Below are 24,586 nucleotides of genomic sequence, written 5' to 3'. Positions count from 1 at the left end.
CTATGTGGCCAGGCTGTGAAAAAGCCCCACACATGTGGTATTGTAATACTCAGAAGGAGGAGCAGAATTTTTTTGGGGGTGTCATTTGTGGTATACACATGCCACGTGAGAAAAATAACCTATTACAATGACAAATTTGTGGAAAAAAATTCAAAAAATAAAAAATCTTAATTTTGCAAAGAATTGTGGGGAAAAAATTACAACATCAAAAAGCTCACTATGCCTCTTACTAAATACCTTGGAATGTCTACTTTCCAAAAAGGGGTCATTTGGGGGGTATTTGTACTTTCCTGACTTGTTCGGGTCACAAGAAATGAGATCGGCCACCAGTACATCAGATGTGATCAATTTTGTATAATCTTGTATATTTTGAGTTTCTGGGTCTTTTCACCTGCTGTGCCCATTATGAGTGGTTCCCACCATCCCTGTGCTGAGTTTCTGGGTCTTTTCACCTGCTGTGCCCATTATGAGGGGTTCCCACCATCCCTGCGCTGAGTTTCTGGGTCTGTTCACCTGCTGTGCCCATTATGAGGGGTTCCCACCATCCCTGCGCTGAGTTTCTGGGTCTTTTCACCTGCTGTGCCCATTATGAGGGGTTCCCACCATCCCTGCGCTGAGTTTCTGGGTCTGTTCACCTGCTGTGCCCATTATGAGGGGTTCCTGCCATCACTATGCTGAGTTCTTAGGTCTGTACACCTGCTATGTCCTTTATGAGGAGTTCCCACCATCCCACTGCTGAGTTCCCGGGTCTGTACACCTGCTGTGCCCATTATGAGGGGTTCTCACCATCCCTGCACTGAATTTTCAGGTCTTTACATCTGCTGTGCTCATTATACAGGGTTCCGACTATCTCTACTGAACTTTTTATTTCATAACTTAAAGAACAAGTAGGCAGAGATACACAAATCTGCCAGGTAGACAAGAACAAAGTCAGGAATTTTGGCAGGGAGATTTTGCTGTTGGGAGTGTTAAAGACATAAAAAAAGACAAGAGGGAATGCAAGGACAAGCTGGACACCCAGTAAGAAGGTCTAGTGGGCTACACCTGTAACTAATTTCCATTTTTGGATGGACAAACATTTTATGTAGTCAACTGTAATTATTATCTGTCACATTTTAGTTTCTTCCTCAGTAATGGGATAGTGTATATTTATCAGTGTCGGGAGTGACACTGACGTTTTCTTTTGCCTCTTGCCCAGATGGCAAGGTCTATGTATACAGCTCTAACGTGGACCCGGCTGTGAAGCAGAAGACCTGGGCCAATGTGGGACCTTGTACAGCGGCTGTCAGATGGATGGAGAAATATTACTGCTTCAATGGCATCAACTTCACCAGATTTGATCCAGTGACTGGAGAGCGGCTATCTCCCCGACCATTGGACACGCGAGACTATTTTGTGCGGTGCCCTGGCAGAGGTGAGATGAGGAGGAGATTAAGAGGATCCAAAGTTATCTTGTTTAAACCTGTCCTTTTCTTTTATGCCAGGCTCTCCACGGACCAGCTCTGAATAATGTAGTTCTATCAGCTGCTAAAGTAAACAGACAGTACAGAGAGTCATGACCCTCACCAAGATGGCACCTCTCACCTCTTCTCCACTTCTCTTCCAACAGGACATGCACATACTGCCCGGCAGAATGCTACCCATATGTCCCTCGTAAATCGCTGCAGCAATCGTGCGTTCGAAGCTTTAAGCTCAGATGACAAGTCCCGAACATACGCCTTCCGAGGTGAGATCTCTCTTACCTGTGCTGGGTGTCAGTAGATCATTAAATATCCTTCATCCTGGATCATTAGACATCTTCTGTCTGAGTGGGAGTGCATTGCTTATGGTACCTAGCTCTGAACATTTGTAGAGGTCTTCTGTCCTGAGTGAGTGTAGATCAACAGGTTCTCTGTCCTGAATGAGATTAGATCACTTACTGGGAGTAGATCACTAAAGGTCTTCTCTCCTTACTGGGAGTAGAGCACTAAAGGTCTTCTCTCCTTAGCGGGTGTAGATCATTAGAGGTCTCCTGTCTTCAGTGGGCATAGATCACTAGAGGTCTCTGGTCCTCAGTAGGCATAGATCACTAGAGGTCCTCAGTGGGCATAGATCACTAGAGGTCCTCAGTGGGCATAGATCACTAGAGGTCCTCAGTGGGCATAGATCACTAGAGATCTCCGGTCCTCAGTGGGCATACATCACTTGAGGTCTCCGGTCCTTAGTGGGTGTAGATCACTAGAGGTCTCATCTCCTTTAGTGGGTGTGGCTCTCTAGAGGTCTCCTGTCCTTAGTGGGAGTTGATCACTAGAGGTCTGCAGGTCGTTAGTGAGTGTAGATTATAGAGGCCTAATCTCCTTTGCAGGAGCACATTGCTAGCAGTATTTTGCTCTGAAAATAGGTAGAGGTCCCCTGTCCTGAGTAAAAGTGGACCACTAGATTGTCCTGAATCGCTAGAAGTCTCCTGTCCTGAGTAAAAGCTGGTCACTAGATTTCCCTGGATCACTAGAGGTCACCTGTCCTTAGTGGGTGTAGATTACTAGAGGCCTCATCTCCTTAGTGGGAGCACATTACTAGCAGTATTTTGCACTGAAAATAGGTAGAGCCCCCCTGTCCTGAGTGAAGGTAGATCACTAGATTGCCCTGGATCACTAGAGGTCACCTGTCCTAAGTGAGAGTAGATTACAAGAAGCCTTGTGTACTAACTCCTAAGTGAAATGAGGTCACTAGAGATCTCCTGTCCTTAGTGGGTGTAGATCACTAGAGGTCTTCTATCCTTAGTGGGTGTAGATCACTAGAGTTCTCATGTCCTTAGTGGGCGTAGATCACTAGAGGTCTTCTATCCTTAGTGGGCATAGATCACTAGAGTTCGCCTGTCCTTAGTGGGTGTAGATCACAAGAAGTCTCATCTCCTTAGTGGGTGTATATCACTAGATGTCTTCTGTCCTTAGTTAGTGGAAGTAGATCACTAGAGGACTCCTATCCTTAGTGGAAATTGATCACTAGAGGTTTCCTGTCCTTAGTGGGTGTAGATTACTAGAGGCCTCATCTCCTTAGTCGTAGCACATTACTAGCAGTATTTTGCCCTGAAAATAGGTAGAGCCCCCTTGTCCTGAGTGAAAGTAAATCACTAGATTGTCACTAGTAAATGCTGGTCACTAGATTTCCCTTGATCAGTAGAGGTCTCCTGTCCTAAGTAAGAGTAAATCAGGAGAATTCTTGTGTCCTAACTCCTGAGTGAGAATAGATCACTAGAGGTCTCCTGCCCTCAGTGAGAGCACATTACGAGTGATATCTTGCCTTAAATATACAGTAAATAGAAGTCTGCTATCTTGGGTGAGAGCAGATCACCAGAGGTCCCCCACCCTGAGTAAGAGTAGATTGGTAGTAGAGTGGATAACTTAGAGGGCTCCTGTGCTGAGTGAAATTAGATCATTAGAGGTCTTCTCTCTTGAATGAGAGTAGATCACTAGAGGTCTCCTGTCCTAATTGGAGTAGACCACTAGAGGTTGCCTATCTTAAATAATAGTATATCACTATAGAACGCCTGTCCTGAGAAAGAGTAGAGTACTAGTGGTCCCCTGTCAAGAATGAGAGTAGATTACTAAAGGTCTCCTGTTCTGAGTGAGAGTAGATCACTAGAGGCTTCCTGTACGAATGAGAGTAGATTTCTAGAGGTCTCCTGTCTTGAATGAGAGATATCATGATTTAGGTGTAAGATGTGCTTTTCTTAAAGCATATTTAAACCCAAGAACAAAAGTGTAATATATTCACCTCAAGACACCTCTCCCGTCTCCATGGCATTGGGTGGAGGTGTTCTGTGGTTCATAAAAAAGCTGGAAAAAAATACTAAGTGATAACAGACAGCAGAGGGAGAAAGCACAGAAAGATATTTGGTTATATTTTCATAAATCCTTTTTGTGATTAGTGTATAAGTTTGATGACACAGTATCTTCTCCCTCTCGGCAGGTGGCATTTACTTCCGCCTGGACACCGGTAAGGACGGCTGGCACGCATGGCCTCTTAGTCACACATGGAGGACCCTGGAAGGAGTGGTGGATGCTGCTTTCTCATACAGGAACCATATGTACTTTATACAGGTGAGTGTCTTCTATCAAATGTCAGCAGGTCAAAATTTGTCAATCAATATGGTTAAAGGACAACTGTACATTTGGTAAAATTCTCCTTTCAATGCATATCTTCCCCAGAGTGCTGCTGACCCTGTGTAACACTTAATTTAGTCCCCATTCCAGCAACTGTACCTATGGACTACTTCTCCATTAACTCGGGTTGGGCTCAGGGCCACACGACCACTGCCATGAATTGTGTTTAGGTCTTGTACTCAATGGCTATCATGTGACCACTGCCATGCAGTGTGTTCAGGTCTTGTACTGAATGGCTATCATGCGACTAAGATTCCAGCTCCATTTCATGAAAGAATATTGAATTTCCAGTGGTGCCCTGTGCATAAAAAGAGTAGAGTCTCCACTGCGCCATCACAGCTGGCCAGAGCATGGAGATTGATGTGAACTCATTGGTCAATGTCCATCCCCACCTTGAGATCTCTGGAAATTTATTGCAGAAGGACAAGCTGGGCACCCAGTAATGCCGCGTACACACGACCGGACATTTGGACAGCAAAGGTCCGACGGAACGAGTCCGTCGGACAATTCGTTCATGTGTATGCTAGTCTGACGGACAAAAACCGACGCTAGGGCAGCTATTGGCTACTGGCTATGAACTTCCTTATTCTAGTCCAGTTGTACGTCATCACGTTCAAATCCATCGGACTTTGGTGTGATTGTGTGTGGCCAAGTCCGTTCATTCGGAAAGTCCGTCGGAACTCCGCCGAAAGTCCGTCGGTCGTGTGTACGCGGCATAAGAGGGTACATGCACTCTGAACCACTACATGTCATGAGGTCTGTTCCTCTACTGGGAGTTTGAGAAATTAAGGTAGCAACTGGATCGAGGAAGAGTCTCCTGAATGAAGCTACCAGCCATTTCTTTTCAACCAAAAGTTCAATTTTGACCAGTGACTAATGTGTGGCTTATAATATATCCTTCTAACCTTTCTTCAATGAGGGAAAAACCTGCCTCAACCCTTCCTAAGTTTGGCACCATCCATTCCACAATCCACCATCCTTCCATTACTACAAAAAGTTAAGCCAACACGCAAGCAGCTGTACAATGCTAACCATTCTACACAAAGTCATGCAGTTGTCTTATTTGGCTCCTAAATTTTGTTGGGAGATGGTACAGATTTAATATTTTTTGTGCCTTTTGTATGTAGCACTACCCCCATAGGGGTTGCAGATGACAGGGTTCCCCACTGCTGCACAGCCAGGCCACAAGCAACTTCCACACTTTCTCCATACACAAGGAATCCCCCTTACTCTGTACAACTCCAATTGATTTCTCTTCCTTGGTCTGTACAGCTCTGATTGATTCCTCTTTTAGTAGGTAACAGTCTCTGTTAGATCATCAACAGCCCCTTAGGCTCAATTCACATCCATGCATGTTGCTTTTGAGCATTTCTGCAGTGCTTTTTGTTGTGCCTTCCGCATTTTTTTAAAATTGCGTTTTAACCGCATTTGGCGTTTTTACTTGTTTTACATTTACTGTATATAGCTGGTTGCTATGAAGTGGGCTGGGAAGCTGGCCGCTACTTCCTTAACCACTTCAATACTAGGCACTTTCCCCCATTCTTGCCCAGGACAATTTTCAGCTTTCAACGCTGTCACACTTTGAATGACAATTGCGCAGTCATACAACACTGTACCTAAATTATTATCATTTTCTTCCCACAAATTTTGCTGGTATTTGATCACCTCTGGGGTTTTTATTTTTTTGCTAAACAAACTAAAAAAGACCAACATTTTTGGAAAAAAAAAGTTTTTCTTATTTTCTGTCATAAAATTTAGTTTTCTCCTTCACTGACGGACACTGATAAGGCAGCACTGATGGGCACTGATGAGGCGGCACTGATAAAGTGGCACTAATGAGGAGGCACTGATATGTAGAATTGATGGGCACTGAGAGGTGGCACTGATATGCAGCACTAATGGGCGCCGATAGGCGGCACTGATATGCAGCACTAATGGGCACTGATAGAAGGCACTGATAAATGACACTGATGGGCACTGACCAGCGGCACTGATAGGCGGCACTGGAAGGAGATGATCCCCACAGTGCTCTTTCCACCTCCAGTAGCGGACGCAGTATGCCAGAGCGTGCCTGCTTCCTTCTTCCCTCCCAGTCTGTGTGCTGCATCTGTAGGAATGTGGGGGTGTGAAGATTAAACAAGCCGACAGCCACAGAGAAACCTCAGTGACTGAGAGCCCCCCGGGGACCATCCAAGTGAGTGAGCGCTGTGACCAGACCCTGACCCCCTCTCTCTCTGCCTTTCTCTCTCTTTCTCTCTCTCTCTCTCTCCTCCCTCCTCTCTCTCACCTCTCTCTCTCTCCCCTTCTCTCTGTCTCTATCCCCTCTCTCTCTCTCCCCTTCTCTCTCTCTTTCTCCCCCCCTCTCTCTCCTCTCTCCCCCCTTCTCTCTCTCCTCTCTCCCCCTTCTCTCTCTCTTTTTCCCCCCTCTCTCTCTCTTTTTACCCCCTCTCTCCTCTTCCCCCCTCTCTCTCTCCTCTCTCTCCCCTTCTCTTGCTCCTTCTCTCTCTGTCCCTCTCTCCCCTTCTCTCTCTCTCCCTCTATCCCCTTGTCTCTCTCTCCCTCTCTCTCTCCCCCTCTCTCTCCCTCTCTCCCCTTCTCTCTCTCTCCCTCTTTCTCTCTCTCTCTCCCCCTTTCTCTCTCCCTCTTTCTCTCTCTCTCTCTCTCCCCCTTTCTCTCTCCCTATCTTCTCTCCCTCTCCTTTCTCTCCCACTTCTCTAACCCTGAGCCCTGGCCAGAGGCAGAGTACCCCCCCCCCCCCCCAGCCTAGGGGTCTTTCCTCAAGGGCCACCAACAGTTCCCTCAGCTCTCATTTCCATCTTCATCCAAACTCCCATGCTGGCATGACTTATTCATATTTAAGGGCTCTCTTAGTCCCCTGCCAGGCCCGCTGCCTGGGGATCGGATAATCTCCTCTAAATATGCAGAACAACCCTTCCTAGCCTCCACCCTTCAGCTTCCAGAATGTTATCCAACTTTCCAGAACCAGGGGGAGGCACCAGAGAGCGCCCTGCAAGAGTCATCCAGCCCTGAACTATAATAACCCTGACCCAGATTAAGACTCACAGGTTTTAAACATGAGTAAGAATGTAAATTTTCCTGCACTCACACTAGTAGCATGGATGTTTTGATTAGAGAAGGGCGGGATTAATGTTGGGCTGATGGCCCGGAGTGGGACCCGTTGATTAGTCCTTGGCACATTTTTGGCATTATATAAATAGAGGTACCTGTTACCTATTGAAATCTGCGATTATAGCATATTGATGTGCAACTCTTCTAGTACCATCTTATTTTGCGGCTCTAAGATGTCACGTGACCTGTTATGAAGAGATACAGGACAGCTGATGCCTGAAGGTGTGAAGGTGCACCACTATAAACCATGGCCTTAAGTCGAAACACCTTCCTTCACCATGTCCATTAATCACTGTGTCACCATGACACCCTTTGCTTGGTACATGTTCTTTAATGCACAGAAATCTGTCCCTAACAAGATAGAGCCACCCAGGCCAAAGGTTCCCAGTCCTCCCCTGATTTGGATCACTTCAAGCAAAGACAATTCTCCATTCATCCTTTTGTGTCAGTCTCATCCTTTTCCATCCATCCAGTTTATCAGAATGTTTCCTTTTCCCTTGGTCCTTCTCACCTGCCTTTGTTGGATTCCTTCATTCATCTCATTGACTCCTCCTCGCCTCCCTCTTTGGGCTCCTTCATTCACCTTATGGACGCCTCTCATCATCCTTTGTTGGAATCCTTCATTTCTTTCATGGATACCACCGTACTTCCCCACATTGGACTTCATTCACTCCATGGACTCCCTATCACCTTTCCATGTTGAACTTCCACATTCACCCCATGGACTCATTCTCACCTCCTGATTTTGAACTCATTCCCCCCCCCCCCCCCCATGGACTCTTCCTCACCTCCCTTTGTTGGACTCCTCCTCACCACCCTTTGTTAGACTCCTTCATTCACCCTTAAGTCGCTCGAATGCCCTGTACACACGATCGGACATTCCGACAACAAAATCCGTTTGATTTTTTTCCAACGGATTTTGGCCCAAACTTGTCTTGCATACACACGGTTCCATAAAGTTGTCTGAAAATCCGATTGTTAAGAATGAGGTGACGTACAACACGTACGACAGGGCTATAAAGAGTCCAGTAGCCAATAGCTTTCATCTCGTAATTTATTTTGAGCATGCGTGGCACTTTGTGCATCGGAATTGCCTACACACGATCAGAATTTAAACGATCAGATTTTGTTGTCGGAAAATTTTATATCCAGATCTCAAGCTTTGTGTGTCGGAAATTCTGACGGAATAAGTCCGATGGAGCCTACTCACGATCAGAATTTCCGACAACACAATCCGATCGCACATTTTCCATCTGAAAGTTTGACCGTGTGTACACGGCAAAACATTGACTATTTCATATGAGATAGCTAACAATGTTCAAGCTTTTAAAAGGCATTTGTTTCCTTATCAGGTATAATGCCCATCTAAAAAAAAAAAAAGCGTTTAGAAAGCTTGCATCACCTCAACTCCAAACCTTCCGCCTGCTATAGGTATAAAGCTGTGACCTGTCATTTGACTTCCTATCTTCATCTTCCCTCCCCCCAGGGGTCACAAGTGAGCATCTACTCAACTGATCAGATCTACATCCCAATTGCTGGATATCCAAAGTCCATCCAGGAGGAGTGGGAGGTCCCAGGGATCACAGCAGTGGATGCCGCCTTCACCTGCCCCCATTCCAGTGACTTATATCTCATTAGAGGTAAGTTTCTCATTGCAAACACCAGGGCAGATTGGTGTACACAGGAGCCATTGTCTTTATATGCTTCCTGCAAAATATCTCAGTAAACTAGGAGACATTTATCAGTTATTAATTTTATGTACGGTACATTAGATTGTTCATTCTCTATTGCTAATTTGCCTGTACTGAACATTAAACATCATTCCCCAGCAGTAACATGGATATTTGAAATCCTAGCATACTGCAGGTAGATGTGGGAAGGGCTGCAGATAGGGAAAATCGCAATGAGTGCCATTCATCTAAAGCCTATCCATCTAAAGTCTACACACGATCAGATTTTCCGCAGACAAAACGTCAGACTTTTGTCCGAAGGGCGTTGGCCAGGAACTTGTCTTACAAACACGAACTTAGTGATGTACTACGTTGCTTTTCAGCACTTTATCACCACCCTTTTGGCACCTTCTGCTAATGTTGTGTTTGGTGAGCATTGATTCCAAGCATGCGTGTTTGTACTTTGGACTTTTGTCTGACGGACTTGTGTACACACGATCCGAAAATCTGACAACAGACCATTGTCCGTGGAAAATTTATAAGCCTGCCATCCAACATATGTCCGATGGAGCGTACAAACGGTCGGATTTTTGGCCAACAGTCTGTCAACACACAATTCCCGTCATAAAATCCGAACATGTGTACGAGGCTTAATGCCCCGTACATCCAACCAGATTTTTCAACAACAAATGTTGGATGTGAGCTTGTTGGCGGAAAGTCTGACCGCGTATATGCTCCATCGAACATTTGTTATCAGACTTTCTGCCAACAAATGTTGGCTAGCAGGTTCTCAAATTTTCCACCAACAAATGTTTGTTCTCTGACTTTCCGATCCACACATTCTCGGAATCAAGTATGAGCTGGAGATATAACTAGTGTTCGTAATGGAGATATCACATACGTCTTGTACATCACCACGTTCGTAATTATTGTCCAACATTTGTGTGACCATGTGTATGCAAGACAAGTTGGAGCCAACAATCTTCGAACAAAAATCTTTGTCTGATCGTGTGTACGGGGTATAAGTGTCTGAAATAAGAAACAAAAAGTCTAAAGAAGCAGAGCATACTGATAACAGATGCAGAACAAAATAGCAGCAATGCCTCCTCTTCTGAAATAAGTACCTCTACTTCCCAATTGCCCTAATCAGTAATATGGACACCACCAGAGTCTCTCTACCAGGCCTGTAAGTAAGATTCTGGTCATGCGTGTCCGCTTGGATATGTTTGTAAGATCCTGCCATGTGCCAGCCTTGTTGGACTTTCACTGTTTAATTGTGCCAACAGGGCTGCTAGTCTAAGCATCGGTGTCACTCATATACCATTAAGGCTCTAATCACTGATAGGGGCTGGTAGTGTTCTACTAAGGATCTGGTAATTGATGGGGACTGGTCCAACAATCCAGTAAAGATGTATGTAAAGATGTATGGTAATCATTGACAGGGACTCTTGGTGATCCAGTAAGGATGTAATCATTGATGGGGACTTGTAGTGATTCTGTAAGGATTTTTGATGGTTATTTATTTGTAGTTATCCAGTGAGGGTCTAATCATTGATGGGGACTTATGCCACGTATACACGATCAGACATTCCGACAACAAAATTCTGTTTTTTTTTCTGACGGATGTTGGCTCAAACTTGTCTTGCATACACCCGGTCACACAAATGTTGTCGGAAATTCTGAACGTCAAGAACGCGCTGATGTACAACACGTACGACAAGCCAAGAAAATTGAAGTTTATTGAAGAGCCAGTGTGGCTCTTTTGCTTGATTCCGAGCATGCGTGGAATTTTGTGCATCGGAAATTGCCTACACGTGATCAGAATTTACGACGGATTTTGTTGACAGAAATTTTGAGTTCTAGCTCTCAAATTTTTGTTGTTGGAAATTCCGACAGAAAATGTCCGATGGAACCTACACACGGTCGGAATTTCCGACAACAAGCTCACATTGAACATTTGTTGTCGGAAATTCTGATCTTGTGTACGCGGCATTATAGTTATCTAGTAAGGATTCAATAATTCATGGTGACCTGTGTCACTGGTGAGGGTCTAATTATTGATGGGGACTTGTAAAGATTAAGTATGGATCTAATAATTGATGAGGGCTTATAGATATCCAGTAAGGGGCTAATCATTAACGGGGACCTATTGTGATCTACCAATGATCTGGTAATTGATGGGAACTGGTAGCGATTCAGTAAGGATCTCATCATTGATGGGGACTGGTAGTTATCCAGTAAGAATCAAATCAATGATGTGGACTGGTAATGATCCAGTAAGGATCTAATCATTGATGGGGGACTGGTAACAATCCAGTAAGGACCTAATCATTGATGGGGACTGTTAGTGCAGTAAGGCTTCTGATCATTGATGGTGATGGGACAGGCTTGGTGTGGGAGCTCACCTTCTCTCTTCTGCAGGCAACAGAATGTTCCTGGTGGACCTGAACACTCGGAAGCAGTCTGGAGCAGCCAAAACAATCATTCACTCAGAGGTGGACAGTGCAATGTGTAATGCTCATGGACTGTACATCTTCCATGGTCCTTCCTATTACCACTACAAGGATGCGGAGGAGCTACTGGCTGCCACAGAGGCCCCTGCCCCCGGGAACATCGCCTCCTACTTTTTGGACTGCTAGAGGAGAACAAGGAGCCCATATCACTCGTCACAGATCTATACAGAGCACATATGGAGTTATTACCTGATTATTTAACTGCAATAACCAGAGACATCCAACAGTAGTTTTATTACTAATAAAATGAAAAAAATAAATAAAACAAATATAGTCTATAGTGTTTATTTATTGGCAAGAGCCTTTACTTCTAATGGCAAGAAAAAAATGTATAATGTAAAAAACACTTACACAAGCTAAAACCACTGTTACCTGAAGTCTGCTGCAGACTGAAGGAGGCATTTCTGATGGTGGGCGATCCTCATCATAACATATGAACCACTCTCTGCATCATTGCACCATTGCAGGGTGCTGTGGTGATGCCCCTCTAGGGGGCAGGTCTGTGACACCCTGCATCCACAGTATGTCCTTAGTCAATCTGAGGATTGAGGACATCTTGTGGTGAGAAGGAATTATGCCCTGTACACACGGTCGGACATTCCGATGACAAAATCCGTCAGATTTTTTCAGATGGATTTTGGCCCAAACTTGTCTTGCATACACACGGTCACACAAAGTTGTCAGAAAATCTGATCGTTCAGAGCGAGGTGATGTACAACACGTACAACAGGACTATAAAAAGGCCACTAGCCAATAGCTTTCGTCTCGAAATTTATTCTGAGCATGCGTGGCACTTTGTGCGTCGGAAAATATTCTACACTCAATCGGATTTTGTTATTGAAAATTTTTAGCTCCAGATCTCAAACTTTGTTTGTCCGAAATTCCAACGGAAAAAGTCCAATGGAGCCCACACACGATCGGTATTCCCGACAACACAGTCCGATCGCACATTTTCCCTCGGCAAGTCCATCCGTGTGTACAGGGCATTAGTGTGAAGAGCAGCATTGCAGTGTAGGTGAATACTACAGCCAGAGCTGGGGGGACTATTTAAAAACAAATTGCTCAGAGTTGGGATTTAGGCACTAAACCTCATTTCTACATTGAGCCCTCTGTTAATCTCTCTTCCTGAGGGTTTCAGCTAGAATTTTTTTGGCTTCTTCCCCATAAACAGTGAGCACTGACTTTTTCCCTGTTATAACAGTTCCTGTAATAACAAAGATTTAGCTCATGCAGTAGTCTGCCATAATTCAATAAAATGCCATGAAAAGATTTTTACGCCAATTTTATTGGATTGTTACACACATGCACAATACATAGTAGATACACAGCTTTGTGTTGTTTCCATTTTATGACATCTCAGACAGTCACATGACATACATGGTACGTGAAGACTGGTTATCTGGAGCACTCTAGAAACCAGGAGAAAATAAGACTATACTAATTCATCATATACAGATGCTGGCCATAGTATGTAATAGTAATAAGAAGCTAACTCTCCCTGTTGGAGCTCTCTATACTTCCCCAACCACAGCTGTGATGATAATGAGTATCATTCTTCCTGCTGTACTCTTTTGTAGAGTTAAAAGATAAGATATGAGGGTACCTACCCCTCACCCTCACTTTTTCCGAACCCCCACTTCCAACCAAAACTGAAATTAACTTTTGGACGGCTTTACTATACATCACTCAGCCAAAGATACAAACAGTGCCAGTTGCCATGCGGTGCTTATACTCATAGAGGACATAGGAGGCTTGGGGGAAATTTCCCGCCATATCTAGTTTCCCCGGCACCGTATGAATGGTGACTCCATTGCCCAGACCTGTTTTCAGTTTTTTCAGCATGCGCTCCGCCAGGTACTGTTTGGCATAGCTGGGATCAGCCTCAATGTTGGCATAGACATCAGGTGGTGGGTTTGGGAGTTTCCACTCCAGTTCCCCAATGAGCTTATTGATCTTCCCCTTGTCTAGAGAGACAGGGCTCTCACTGTAGCTCAGCACCACCTGTGTTCCACATTCCCCACTTACTGAGATGTAGTTCCCATGAACCAGGACCCCAACTGCCTTATCGGTTTGTGGGTGGGAGACCATTACTGCCCAGCGCAGCCAATCATAATTCTTCTCCATCAGTTTGTGTATGGCAGTAGCTTTTTCATCATCTGGCAAGGCCTCATTTAGTGGTAGGTACTTTTCAACGTCTTCTTGGACTTGGGACTTGAAGTAGGAGGCACAGTCTCTGGAAGTGTCCTCCATTCTTTTATAAAGAGCGGCCATTTTGTCTGTCCATCTGCCCATCATGAGTTGGGTATCCCGCCCAGTCAGAGAACCATTGACAAAAAGGCACAGGAGACCTGTAGCTAGGACAAAGTTGACCTGCTGGCAGAAGGCAATCATCTGCCAGCGACGTGGTTGGTTGTCTCGTATCACCTGCTGCAGGAGGGTCACCTGGTCTGCCAGCACGGAGATGCCCAGCAGACGGTTATAGAGGGCGTTGAGCTGGCGGTCAATCTTGTAATCAGTTACATATTGCAGGAAGACCTCCTTCTCTTTGTCTTTGTACAATTTCCCTGCCCGAACCACTGTAGCCAGCTGCTGGTACACCACCGTGATGCTATCTTCACATTTGGTGACATCTGAGTCTCTCATTAACCCCTTCCCTGCAGCCAGCTGCCGGTCGATGGACTCCAGGGTCTTCTTGACGAACTCTATTTCATCGGCGGTAGCGGTCTCATTGATCTGAGCAATGAGTCCCAGGACCACTGAGTTCACTGACTGGAGGAAGCCCACTGACTCCCATGCCTTCGCAAAGACCGCCATCAGAGAAGCACAGTGTGTAAAATCTGTATGGGAAGACAACAAAGAGGGTAATCAAATACTAATTCAGCAATGTCTAAGGCCATTCAGGGCACCTTCACATCTGTTTTTGTGCTTTGAGGTGTGTTGCTTTAATGCATCCAATTCATTCTGAATGAGCTGTCAACACACTTCAGTGTCTGAAAAGCTGCCCCTATGTGCATCATAACACATAACATTCATTACAATCTAATTTATATTTTCATTGGGGTGACATTTTTTAATATTTGTCCCATGTAGGGGCCCTGCGTTAAGCTGGGTTGTCCCGACCCTAACTAGATTTAATTGATTGGTTCTGCCTGCTGTTGTTAAGTGTTCTCCAGTACATAGAGTGAGAAGTTATAATCTATTGGGTTATGAATATTTATTCTCTCTTGACCAATCACTGGGGGAGGAAGAGGATGTCTGTGTAGAAGGTTCCTCCAATCCTTGTCTCCCAAGCTTTGGCTGGTGGTGGAGAAAGCAAGATTCAGACAAAATGTTCTATTACCTACCAGTCTTGACCTAACCAATCCAAGCTGGCCTGCGGCAGAGGCCTAAAGAGTCCGAAACTGATCTGTGGTAGAGACCTAAGAAACAGGAATATAGCCACCTTTCTGTGCTTACAGAATTTAAGTTGACTTATGACAGAGGACTAAGAATTGAAATCTGACCTGTAGCAGAAGTCAAGACAACCTACAGAATCTAAGCTGGTCTATGGTAGAAGACTAAAGCCCCGTACACACGAGCGGACTTTTCAACATCCAAAGTCCGTCAGACCGAGTCCGTCAGACTATCCGATCGTGTGTGGGCTGCAACGGACTTTAGCTTCGCAAAAGTCTGACGGACTTTAGAAATGAAGCATGCTTCAAATTTTCCCGACGGAACTCCGCCGGACCCGGTCCCCTTCGAAAAATCCGCTCGTGTGTATGCTACTCCGACGGACTAAAACCGACGCTAGGGCAGCTATTGGCTACTGGCTATGAACTTCCTTATTCGAGTCGGGTCGTACGTCATCACGTTCGAATCCGTCGGAGTTTAGTGTGATCGTGTGTGGCCAAGTCCGTTCGGCCGAAAAGTCTGTCAGAACTCCGGCGGAACTCCGGCGGAACTCCTTTGGAAGTCTGTCGGACATAAGTCCTCTCGTGTGTACGGGGCTTAAGAAACTGGAATGTAACCAACCATCTGGGCCTACAAACTCTAAGCAGAGATGTGGCAGAGGCCTAAAGTATCTAAAGCTGACCTGTTATGGAGGCCTAAGTAACTGAAATGTAGCCACCCATCTGGGCATATAGAATCTAAGCTGAGCTGTGGCAGAGGCCTAAAGAACATAAAGCTGACCTGTGGTAGAGGCCTAAGAAACTGGAATGTAGCCACCTGTCTGTGCTTACAGAATCTAAGCTGGCTTATGGCAGGGGCCTAAAGAATCTAAAGCTGACCTGTGGCAGATGCCTAAGTAACTGGAATGTAGCCACACATCTGGGCTTACAGAATCTAAGCTGAGCTGTGGCAGAGGCCTAAAGAACCTAAAGCTCATCTGTGGTAAAGGCCTAAAAAACTGGAATGTAGCCATCTGTCAGTCTGTGTTTACAAAATCTAAGCTATCCTATGACAGAGGCCTAAAGAACCTAAAGCTGACCTGTGGCAGAGGTCAGGAAAACCTACAGAATGTAAGCTGGCCTGTGGTAGAGACCTAAGCAAACAGGAATGTAGGCCCTATACATTTGGGTCTTCTGAATCTAAGCTGATTTATGGTAGAGTCCTACAGAATCTAAGCTGACCTGTGGTAAAGTCATACGAAACTGTAATGTAGATGCCCATCTGGGCCTACAGAATCTAAGTTGACCTGTTGAAGAAGCCTAAAGAATCTAAAGCTGACCCATGGTAGAGGCTTAAGATACTAAGCTAAAGAAGCTAAAACTGGTCTCAAAGGTCAGTGAAACCTACAGAGTCTAAGCTGCTCTGTGGGAGAGGTTTAAGAACCTGGAAGATAATTCCTGTCCGGGCATTAAGAATTCTTGGACATTTTTGGGTGGAGGAATTTTTTCTGCTGTTTTGGGGTATCTGCTCTAAGACAATTAAGCCAATGAAATGGCAAAAATAAGTAGAAAGTACTGAGGTCTGCCTGTCTGTCTCTGTTGATGGATTGGTGTGTTGTTGGGTGCAGCTTTAAGACCAGCATTTGGAATATCAGCTGCTGAGGCAGTGGTGAGTTCTGCACCCGTGTGTTACCGTAACGCACAAGAGTGAGGCCAGTCATAAAACCTAACTCAAGCAGTCATAAAATAATGAAAATTTCTCCATGCCCCACATCCCATGGCTGCTGGTCCTGTATTCTATGTGATGAAGTAGGAGTGCGCACCCACATCATTTTAATGCTGTAGAGAAGCAACTGGACAATTGGCCTATGTGAGACCGTGGAGTAAATTAAGTAGCGTATTCTTTATTAGCTGGGAGTAGGGGAACAGTTTAAATTATTTTATCACTGCCCTGAAATAGTCTTTAAAGCAGGGGCGTAACTATAGGGGGTGCAGCAGTCGCGACCGCAACCGGGCCCTTTGATGCAGGGGGCCCATGCAGCCCCCTCTACATATGGACGGCAGCAGCATAGGCAGCAAGCACACACTATTACATACCCCCTCCATATCCCCGTGGGGACAGGGACCCCTTCTCATCTGGGGGCAGTAACTTCATCTGCCCTGGAGACCTCATCTCTTCTGGGGACGGGGACCCAATCCTGCCTAGGGACAGTCCCCCAATGGGGCACCTAAAAATGTAAAAAAATAAATAAATAAAAACTGCTGATACCAGTGGTGGAACTACAGGGTTCACAAAGGTCATACCTGTGACCACGCCCTGGAGTTCCACCGTCGGACTCGGAGGGAAGGGCCCTGGCTGGGGTTCAGGGGGGCCCTTCATGGTTTCTTGCATCGGGGCCCTGAAGGTTCTAGTTACGCCACTGCTTTAAAGTAAAAATAGTAGGCAGCACAACATGTCTGCTGTTATCTTACATAGAACTCCCTATTAAATGTGCCCCTCTGCAACTAGTTTCACTTTGGTACCAGGGACCAAATTTCACTAACATCAGGATTAATCCCTACAAGTGCCATGACCCTGTCCCATGAAAGTCTTATATTAAAAAAAAAAACATCTAGTCCAGCCTTTCTCAACCTTTTCAACACAGAGGAACCCTTTAACCACTTCCCGACCAGCGCACAACGATGTACGTCGACAGAATGGCACGGGCAGGCATATTGGCGTACAGGTACGTCCAATATTCAATGCCGCCCTGCCATCGTGGAGCGCCCCGCCGCCGGCACGCTCCCGCGCTGCTCGGAACCTCCGTGAGTCCGGTCACGGGACCTGCGGACTCGATCACCGCGGGCATCCCCGCGATCGTCTCACGGAGCGGCCGAATGGAGGAAATGCTGTGTAAACAACATTTCTCCATTCTGCCTAGCAACTAGTGACGCTGATCTCTGCTCCATGTGATTGGAGCAGAGATCAGTGTTCACTAATTGAAAGCCCAACCCCCCCCACAGTTAGTAACACACCCCTAGGAACACTTAACCCCTACACTGCCACCCACTGGTTAACCCTTTCACTGCCAGTGTCATTTACACAGGAATCACTGCATTTATATAGCAGTGATTACTGTATAAATGACAATGGTCCCAAAAATGTGTCAAAAATGTCCGATGGGTCCCCCACAATGTCGCAGTCACAATAAAAATCGCTGATCGCCGCCATTACTAGTAAAAAAAAAAAAAAAAAAAAAAAAAAATTATTAATAAAAATGCTATAAAACTATCCCTATTTTGTAAACGCTATAACTTTTGCGCAAACCAATCAATAATCGCTTATTGCGTTTTTTTTTACCAAAAATATGTAGAAGAATACGTATCGGCCTAAACTGAGGGAAAAAAATGTTTTTTTATATATTTTTGGGGGATATTTATTATAACAAAAAGTGAAAAATAATGCATTTTTTTCAAAATTGTCGCTCTATTTTTGTTTATAGCGCAAAAAATAAAAACCGCAGAGGTGATCAAATACCACCAAAAGAGAGCTCTATTTGTGGGAAAAAAAGGACGTCAATTTTGTTTGGGAGCCACGTCGCACGACCGCGCAATTGTCAGTTAAAGCGACGCAGTGCCGAATCGCAAAAAGTGGTCTGGTCTTTGACCAGCAAAATGGTCCGGTCTGCAAGTGGTTAAATAGTTCTCCGGTCTCGGGGAACCCCTGCTAAAAATTAGAAATCTACAACTCATGATAGATTACTGTGATGGTCAGTGGGAAGAATGGTCCTTACACTTGTGGTCATTGGGAAGAATTACCTCCTTACAGATAGCTAAAAAGATCAATGGTGTCAGTGGGAACTTATCTGAGAGGCAGAAATTGCCCAATGCTGAAGGAACACCTAGCAACCTTTGGAGGAATCCTGGTTGGGAATCACTGCTCTAAACAATATAGGGCAATCAATTTAAAGTGAAAGGATGCATTTCTAGAACCTTTTGTGACCTGATTACTAATCTTTTATCTCCCCTGACCTTACACCTAAACTGAAATAGCTTACTCTGATTTCATTGCACACCGTGAACTTCTCACAGTGTGCATTGAAAGCTGCAGCACGCGAGATAGAACCTACATTTTTTCTTGGCTGAAGAAGCCAAAATTGAATAATATTAGGCTACTTTCTGGAGTTGGATGCTCTTCATTCAGAAGTATAGCAGGAATCAGGAAAACACGACATTGTGGCCACTAGATGGAGCTGACAATCGACAAAGGAAATAAATACTTTTTATGATTATCGGCTCCATCTAGTGGCCATAATGCGGTATTGAGTCACTCTATTTAGTAAGAATCACTAACATTTCATCCGCAGAGAAAGAGTAAATAACATTTCAGATGGAAAGAAAAAATTACCTAATAACATTCGATTTTGCACAAAAGAAATGCACATGCAGTTTCACGGAACAAGTAGCTCTGCACATTTTTTAAATAAATATTTTGATTTAATTTTAATCTCTTGTAGGGATCTTAATATGCAAACGGCTAGTAGAACTAGAAACCACAATGCTGTGTATGAAATACAGCTAAAAAATGTGGAACAGCAAACAACAACAAAAACAAATCACGTCAGACAACTGATTTCAGGTTAATGTTACAGCAACCTCTCTAAAGCTGGCTAAACATTGAACAATTTTCCTTTAGCTTTACCAAGACCATATAATAGGAGGTCACACCTAAACACTTTCAAATTGTATGCAATTAGGCCGGCCCTTGCACTACAACGTTGAAGGTGCAGCTAAAGGAAATTGTACAAAAAAGATTGTATAATGTGTAGCCAGCTTAAGAGTGAACTGTTGGTTCCACTAGGAATTGTGTGTTATATAACAGGAAAGGAAATTATGTATCACCTCCGTGTCCCTGTGACCTCTACCTAACCAGGAAATTCCCCTGTGATAAAATGAGGGCATTGTACGGAATTCTCAACATGCATACATACATACAGTACATGTCACCGGTACAGCCTACACCCTACATACAGACACCAGGGAGGGGTGATAGCTGGGCAAACCATCTCACACGACGAGTACTTTCACTGCTGTGTGTATGGAAATGAATCAGATCACTTAATACATATGACCATATCAAAAATACTTCTAAGCCCTTGTACACACGGTCAGACATTCCGATGGACAATGTCCGATAGGACCGTGTTGTCGGATAATCCGACTGTGTGTGGGCTCCATCGGACTGTTTCCGCCTGAGTATCCGACGGACCAAGTTTTCCAGCTGGGCTATAAAATTTTCCGACAACATGATCCGATCAGACTTTGTCCGATCATGGGTAGAGAATTCCGATCGGACAAAGTGCCACGCATGCTCAGATCAAATTCCTAGACCAAAGCTATTGGCTACTAGCCTGAACGTAGTCCCGTCCTAACGAAATAACGTCATCACGTTAAGTACGATCGGATTTTCTGACAACTTTGTCCAACCGTGTGTATGCAACAGTTTCGGACAAAATCCGATGGATTTGGTTGTCGGAATGTCCGACCGTGTGTACAAGGGCTAATGCTTTAATGTTCTCTGTACAGCACTGCGGTATATGTCAGAGCTATATCAATGTATAATAATAATCATTTGTGACTGTGGAGCAGGGGACATTAGAGTGTAAGCTCCTTTGGTACAGAGACTGATGTGAGTGGCTCAGTGTTCTCTGTACAGCGCTATGGTATATGTCAGAGCTATATGAATGTATAATAATAATCATTTATGACTGGGGGGGGGGGGGGTCATTAGAGTGTAAGCTCCTTTGATCAGATACTGATGCGATTGGCTTGGTGTTCTCTATGCAGCACTATGGTATGTGTCAGAGCTATATAAATGTATAATAATAATAATAGTGTGTGACTGCGGAGCAGGGGACATTAGATTGTAAGCTCCTCTGGTGCAGAGACTGATGTGACTGGCCCAATGTTCTCTGTACAGCACTGCAGTATATGTCAGAGCTACAGTATCTCACAGTGAGTACACCCCACACATTTCTGTAAATATTTTATTATATTTTTTCATGTGACAACACTGAAGAAATGACACTTTGCTACAATGTAAAGTAGTGAGTGTACAGCTTGTGTAACAGTGTAAATGTGCTGTCCCCTCAAAATAACTCAACACACAGCCATGGGCATCCACAGGTAGGGGCAAGGGGGGGTCAAGTACCCCCCCCCCCTTGGAATTGAGGATCAGATCTTAAAGAGGAGGGCCGGTTTAAAAAAATAAAAAAAAATAAAAGTCAGCAGCTGCAAACACTGTATCTGCTGACTTTTAATAAGCACTTACCTATCCAGGGCGCCCACGATGTCGGCTGCCCGAGGCTGACCCGTCCCTCGGCTCTCAGGTCCTGGCGCCACCATTTTAGCTAAGGGAAACAGGCAGTGGAGCCTTGCGGCTTCACTGCCTGTTTCCTACTGCGCATGCGCGAGTCGTATTTTTGTTTTTCAGGGTGGCCCTCCACTTTAAATTCAGCACAGTTGCGTCGCTATAGGGGCTTATTACCCGCTCCGTTCCTTCCATATTGGCCATAACTGAGGGCCAATCAAAGGAGACTAGGAGAGGATAAAATCATGGGACGTGTAGTCCTCGAAGTTTGGCAGCCCCATTTTCCACAGGGAGGAGGCTACAGCTCGATCAAGAGAGAGATTGAGAGACTGCAGCCTGGAAAAAAGCTGAGGGAGAGGGTGCAACAGGACAAAGAATGAGGAGGGTGCTGGGTTGGAAACTAGAGAGACCAGGGTACAGACATGCTACACTACTGACCAGAGTCGCCCCCGGGGGACCCAGAGTGATCGATCGTCCAGCCGGAGGGATCACTGCTGTTGTTTTGCTGGGTCTGGTAAGAGGGCCTGTTGGTCACTATCCATTACTTATCCTAGGGACTGTACTACGTCTGCAGTCTCTGACCATGATAATGTGATAATGACATTGTCAAAAAGGGGCGGTGCATGGGTGACCCTAAATGAATGAAGTTCTGCGGACGCCCATGTACACAGCCATTATTGTCTAAACCGCCGGCAAAAAAAGTGAGTACACTCCTAAGTGAAAATGTCCAAAATGGGCCCAAAGTGTCAATATTTTGTGTGGCCACCATTATTTTCCAGCACTGCCTTAACCCTCTTGGGCATGTAGTTCACCAGAGCTTCACAGGTTGCCACTGGAATCCTCTTCCACTCCCATGACGACATCACAGAGCTGGTGGATATTAGAGACCTTGCGCTCTCCCAGCTTCCATTTGAGGATGTCCCACAGATGCTCAATAGGGTTTAGGTCTGGAGACATGCTTGGCCAGTCCATCACCTTTACCCTCAGCTTCTTTAGCAAGGCAGTGGTCATCTTGGAGGGTGTTTGGGGTCATTATGTTGGAATACTGCCCTGCTGCCCAGTTTCCGAAGGGAGGGGATCATGCAAAGTGACATTTCTTCAGTGTTGTCACATGAAAAGATATAATAAAATATTTCCATAAATGTGAGGGGTGTACTCACTTTTGTGAGATACTGTATATAAATGTATAATAGTGTGTGACTGTGGTGGGGCATTAGAGTGTAAGCTTCTTTGGCACGAAAACTGATGTGACTGGCTCAGTGTTCTCTGTACAGAACTGTGGTATATTTCAGAGCTATATAAATGTATAATAATAGTGTGTGAATGTGGGGGGAGGGGGGAGGGCATTAGAGTGTAAGCTCCTTTGGTACAAAGACTGGTGTGAGTGGCCCAGTGTTCTCTTTACAGCACTTGTGGTATACATCAGAGCTATATAAATGTATACTAATAATAGTGCGTGACTGTGGGTTGACATTAGAGTGTATGCTCCTCTGGAACAGAAATTGATGTGACTGGCTCAGTGCTCTCTCTACTGCACTGCGATACATGTCAGAGCTATATCAATTGGACAATATGATACTATGTTATGCATTGCTATATTGTGTTATGTTCTATTTTGGTTTATGATATAGCTTATCATTATGGTACATACATTACAAACATAATACATACAGTCTTAGTACTTAATACATGGTCTTAATTATAATAATTCACATACGCTCTACATTTCCAATCACACATCCCCTGTCCTCGCCTCTATAAAGTCCTATAAGATTCTGCAAATGAAGTCTTATTATTATATTATATAAATTATTATATGATATAGTATTATATTGTACACTTTGTACCTGTATTATAGGAGGTCCGTCCTTCTCTCTTCTGTCACTTGTTCTAAGCTCTGATTGACTCTTATCTGTATCTTATCAGAGCTCTGTATCATGTGACCAGCCACAAATAATAGCCTGTACTCCAATTGGCCATGGTGGCCCCAGGGACACACAATGTTCAGCTAATGGGGAGGACACTACAAAGTCACAGGATATGGTACAGTCCTTGTCATACTTTTATATGGGTCCTTCTCTCTGTAAAGGTCTACTTCCAGTCTACAGGAAGGTGACCCATCTGGATGCACATTGACCCTTCCCTTGACATATTCAATCCAGACCTCTCTTCAGCCTGGAATGATGATAAAAGATAGCCAATAAACTTGGAAAAATATGTTTTGGATGCAAAATTTAAGAATTGGTCTATGCAACATGAGGCTCCCACCAACAACCAGCACCTTATGTTGGTGGAATGTTGCATGGCCAAGTGGCCCTTCATGGAGTAATGAAAAACAAATGGGATCAGGCTAAGAGATATCCTGCAAGCTTCTAAGTTTTGGGTGGAGTATTGAGTCAACACACATACTTAATAGACGTGCGCCATCAATAACTTTGTTTTGTTTCGTTCCATTTCGTATTAGAATTAATTTGTATTTCATAAATCGTGTCTGAAATTTCATACGAAATACGAATTTTCATTAGGTTCATTTACTTTTCGTAACAATTACGAATGTTCGTTATGATGAATTTATCATAATGAGGGGCTCCCACCATCCCTGTGCTGTGCTGAATTCCCAGGTTTTTAACTTTTAGGTTCATTAACTTTTCGTAACAATTACGAATGTTCGTTAGGAATTTGGATCCGCAATATTCGTAAACAAAATTTCGGATTTCGTACAGAATTCGGAAGCATACCAATTCGTATTTCGGATCCTCCTGAATGTACGAATTTACAGAAATTTGTACAAATTTTTGATTCGTACGAAACTAATGCCACATGTCTAATACTTAAAACACTTGGGCCTTTACTATGGCCTGCCAAGGGTCTCAATATAGTCATAGCCTCATAGGCATAGGATAACAGTAAGATGGAGACCCATCTGGATTTTGTTTCTTAGGCTGAGGCAATGATACAGGATAGCAAGTAAAAACAAATTGTAAAAAATAAGTTTTGTAGGGAAAATTTGAGAACTGGATCCATGCACCATGGGGATCTCACCGAAACACCACCACTGTGTGTTGGTGGAATGTTGCACAGCCAAGTGACCCTTGGAGCAATGGAAAACAGACAGGACCAAATCGAGAGATCCTGTAGGCCCCCAAGTTTTGGGTTGAGCATGGAGTCAACAGACACATACTAAGATTTTTTGGGACGCTGGTGGGTCAAGGGTCTAAATGTCCCCGTAGGCATACAGTAATAAAACAGTAAGATGGTGATCTATCTCGATGCACATTCGCCTGGCATGTTTAGCCCAGACCTCTCTTCAAGCTGGGATGATGATACAAGATAGCCAGCATTAAAACAGGAAAAAAATGTTTTCAATGAAAATGTTGAGAACTGGTTCCCTGTAACATGAGGATCTCACTGACTC

General features: G+C 44.5%; 2 protein-coding genes across 2 annotated transcripts in view; one reads left to right on the top strand and one right to left on the bottom strand.

Moving 5' to 3' along the window:
• HPX (hemopexin) overlaps window positions 1-11,723 on the top strand; it is a 42,186-nt gene extending 30,463 nt beyond the window's left edge. The window contains exons 6-10 of the mRNA XM_077451298.1: window positions 1,199-1,414; window positions 1,610-1,726; window positions 3,949-4,079; window positions 8,758-8,911; window positions 11,363-11,723. Coding sequence (XP_077307424.1) covers window positions 1,199-1,414; window positions 1,610-1,726; window positions 3,949-4,079; window positions 8,758-8,911; window positions 11,363-11,580 — 836 coding nt within the window. The 3' untranslated portion in view covers window positions 11,581-11,723. The remainder of the gene's footprint in view (window positions 1-1,198; window positions 1,415-1,609; window positions 1,727-3,948; window positions 4,080-8,757; window positions 8,912-11,362) is intronic.
• A 997-nt stretch (window positions 11,724-12,720) lies between these two features.
• Window positions 12,721-23,149, bottom strand: LOC143927295 (uncharacterized). The gene is made up of 2 exons (XM_077451299.1): window positions 23,019-23,149; window positions 12,721-14,291 (listed from the first exon to the last, which is right to left on the bottom strand). The coding sequence occupies exon 2, from the start codon at window positions 14,266-14,268 to the stop codon at window positions 13,141-13,143; it is 1,128 nt and encodes a 375-aa protein (XP_077307425.1). The 5' UTR covers window positions 14,269-14,291; window positions 23,019-23,149; the 3' UTR covers window positions 12,721-13,140.
• Window positions 23,150-24,586: the final 1,437 nt, after the last annotated feature.

This window comes from Lithobates pipiens, unplaced genomic scaffold (genome assembly GCF_037356315.1).
Source record: "Lithobates pipiens isolate NorthernLeopardFrog02 unplaced genomic scaffold, aLitPip1_a1.2 Scaffold_23, whole genome shotgun sequence".
NCBI lineage: Eukaryota > Metazoa > Chordata > Amphibia > Anura > Ranidae > Lithobates > Lithobates pipiens.
Note: the sequence above shows the minus strand (reverse complement) of the source record. Positions and strands in the feature narration are given on the sequence as shown.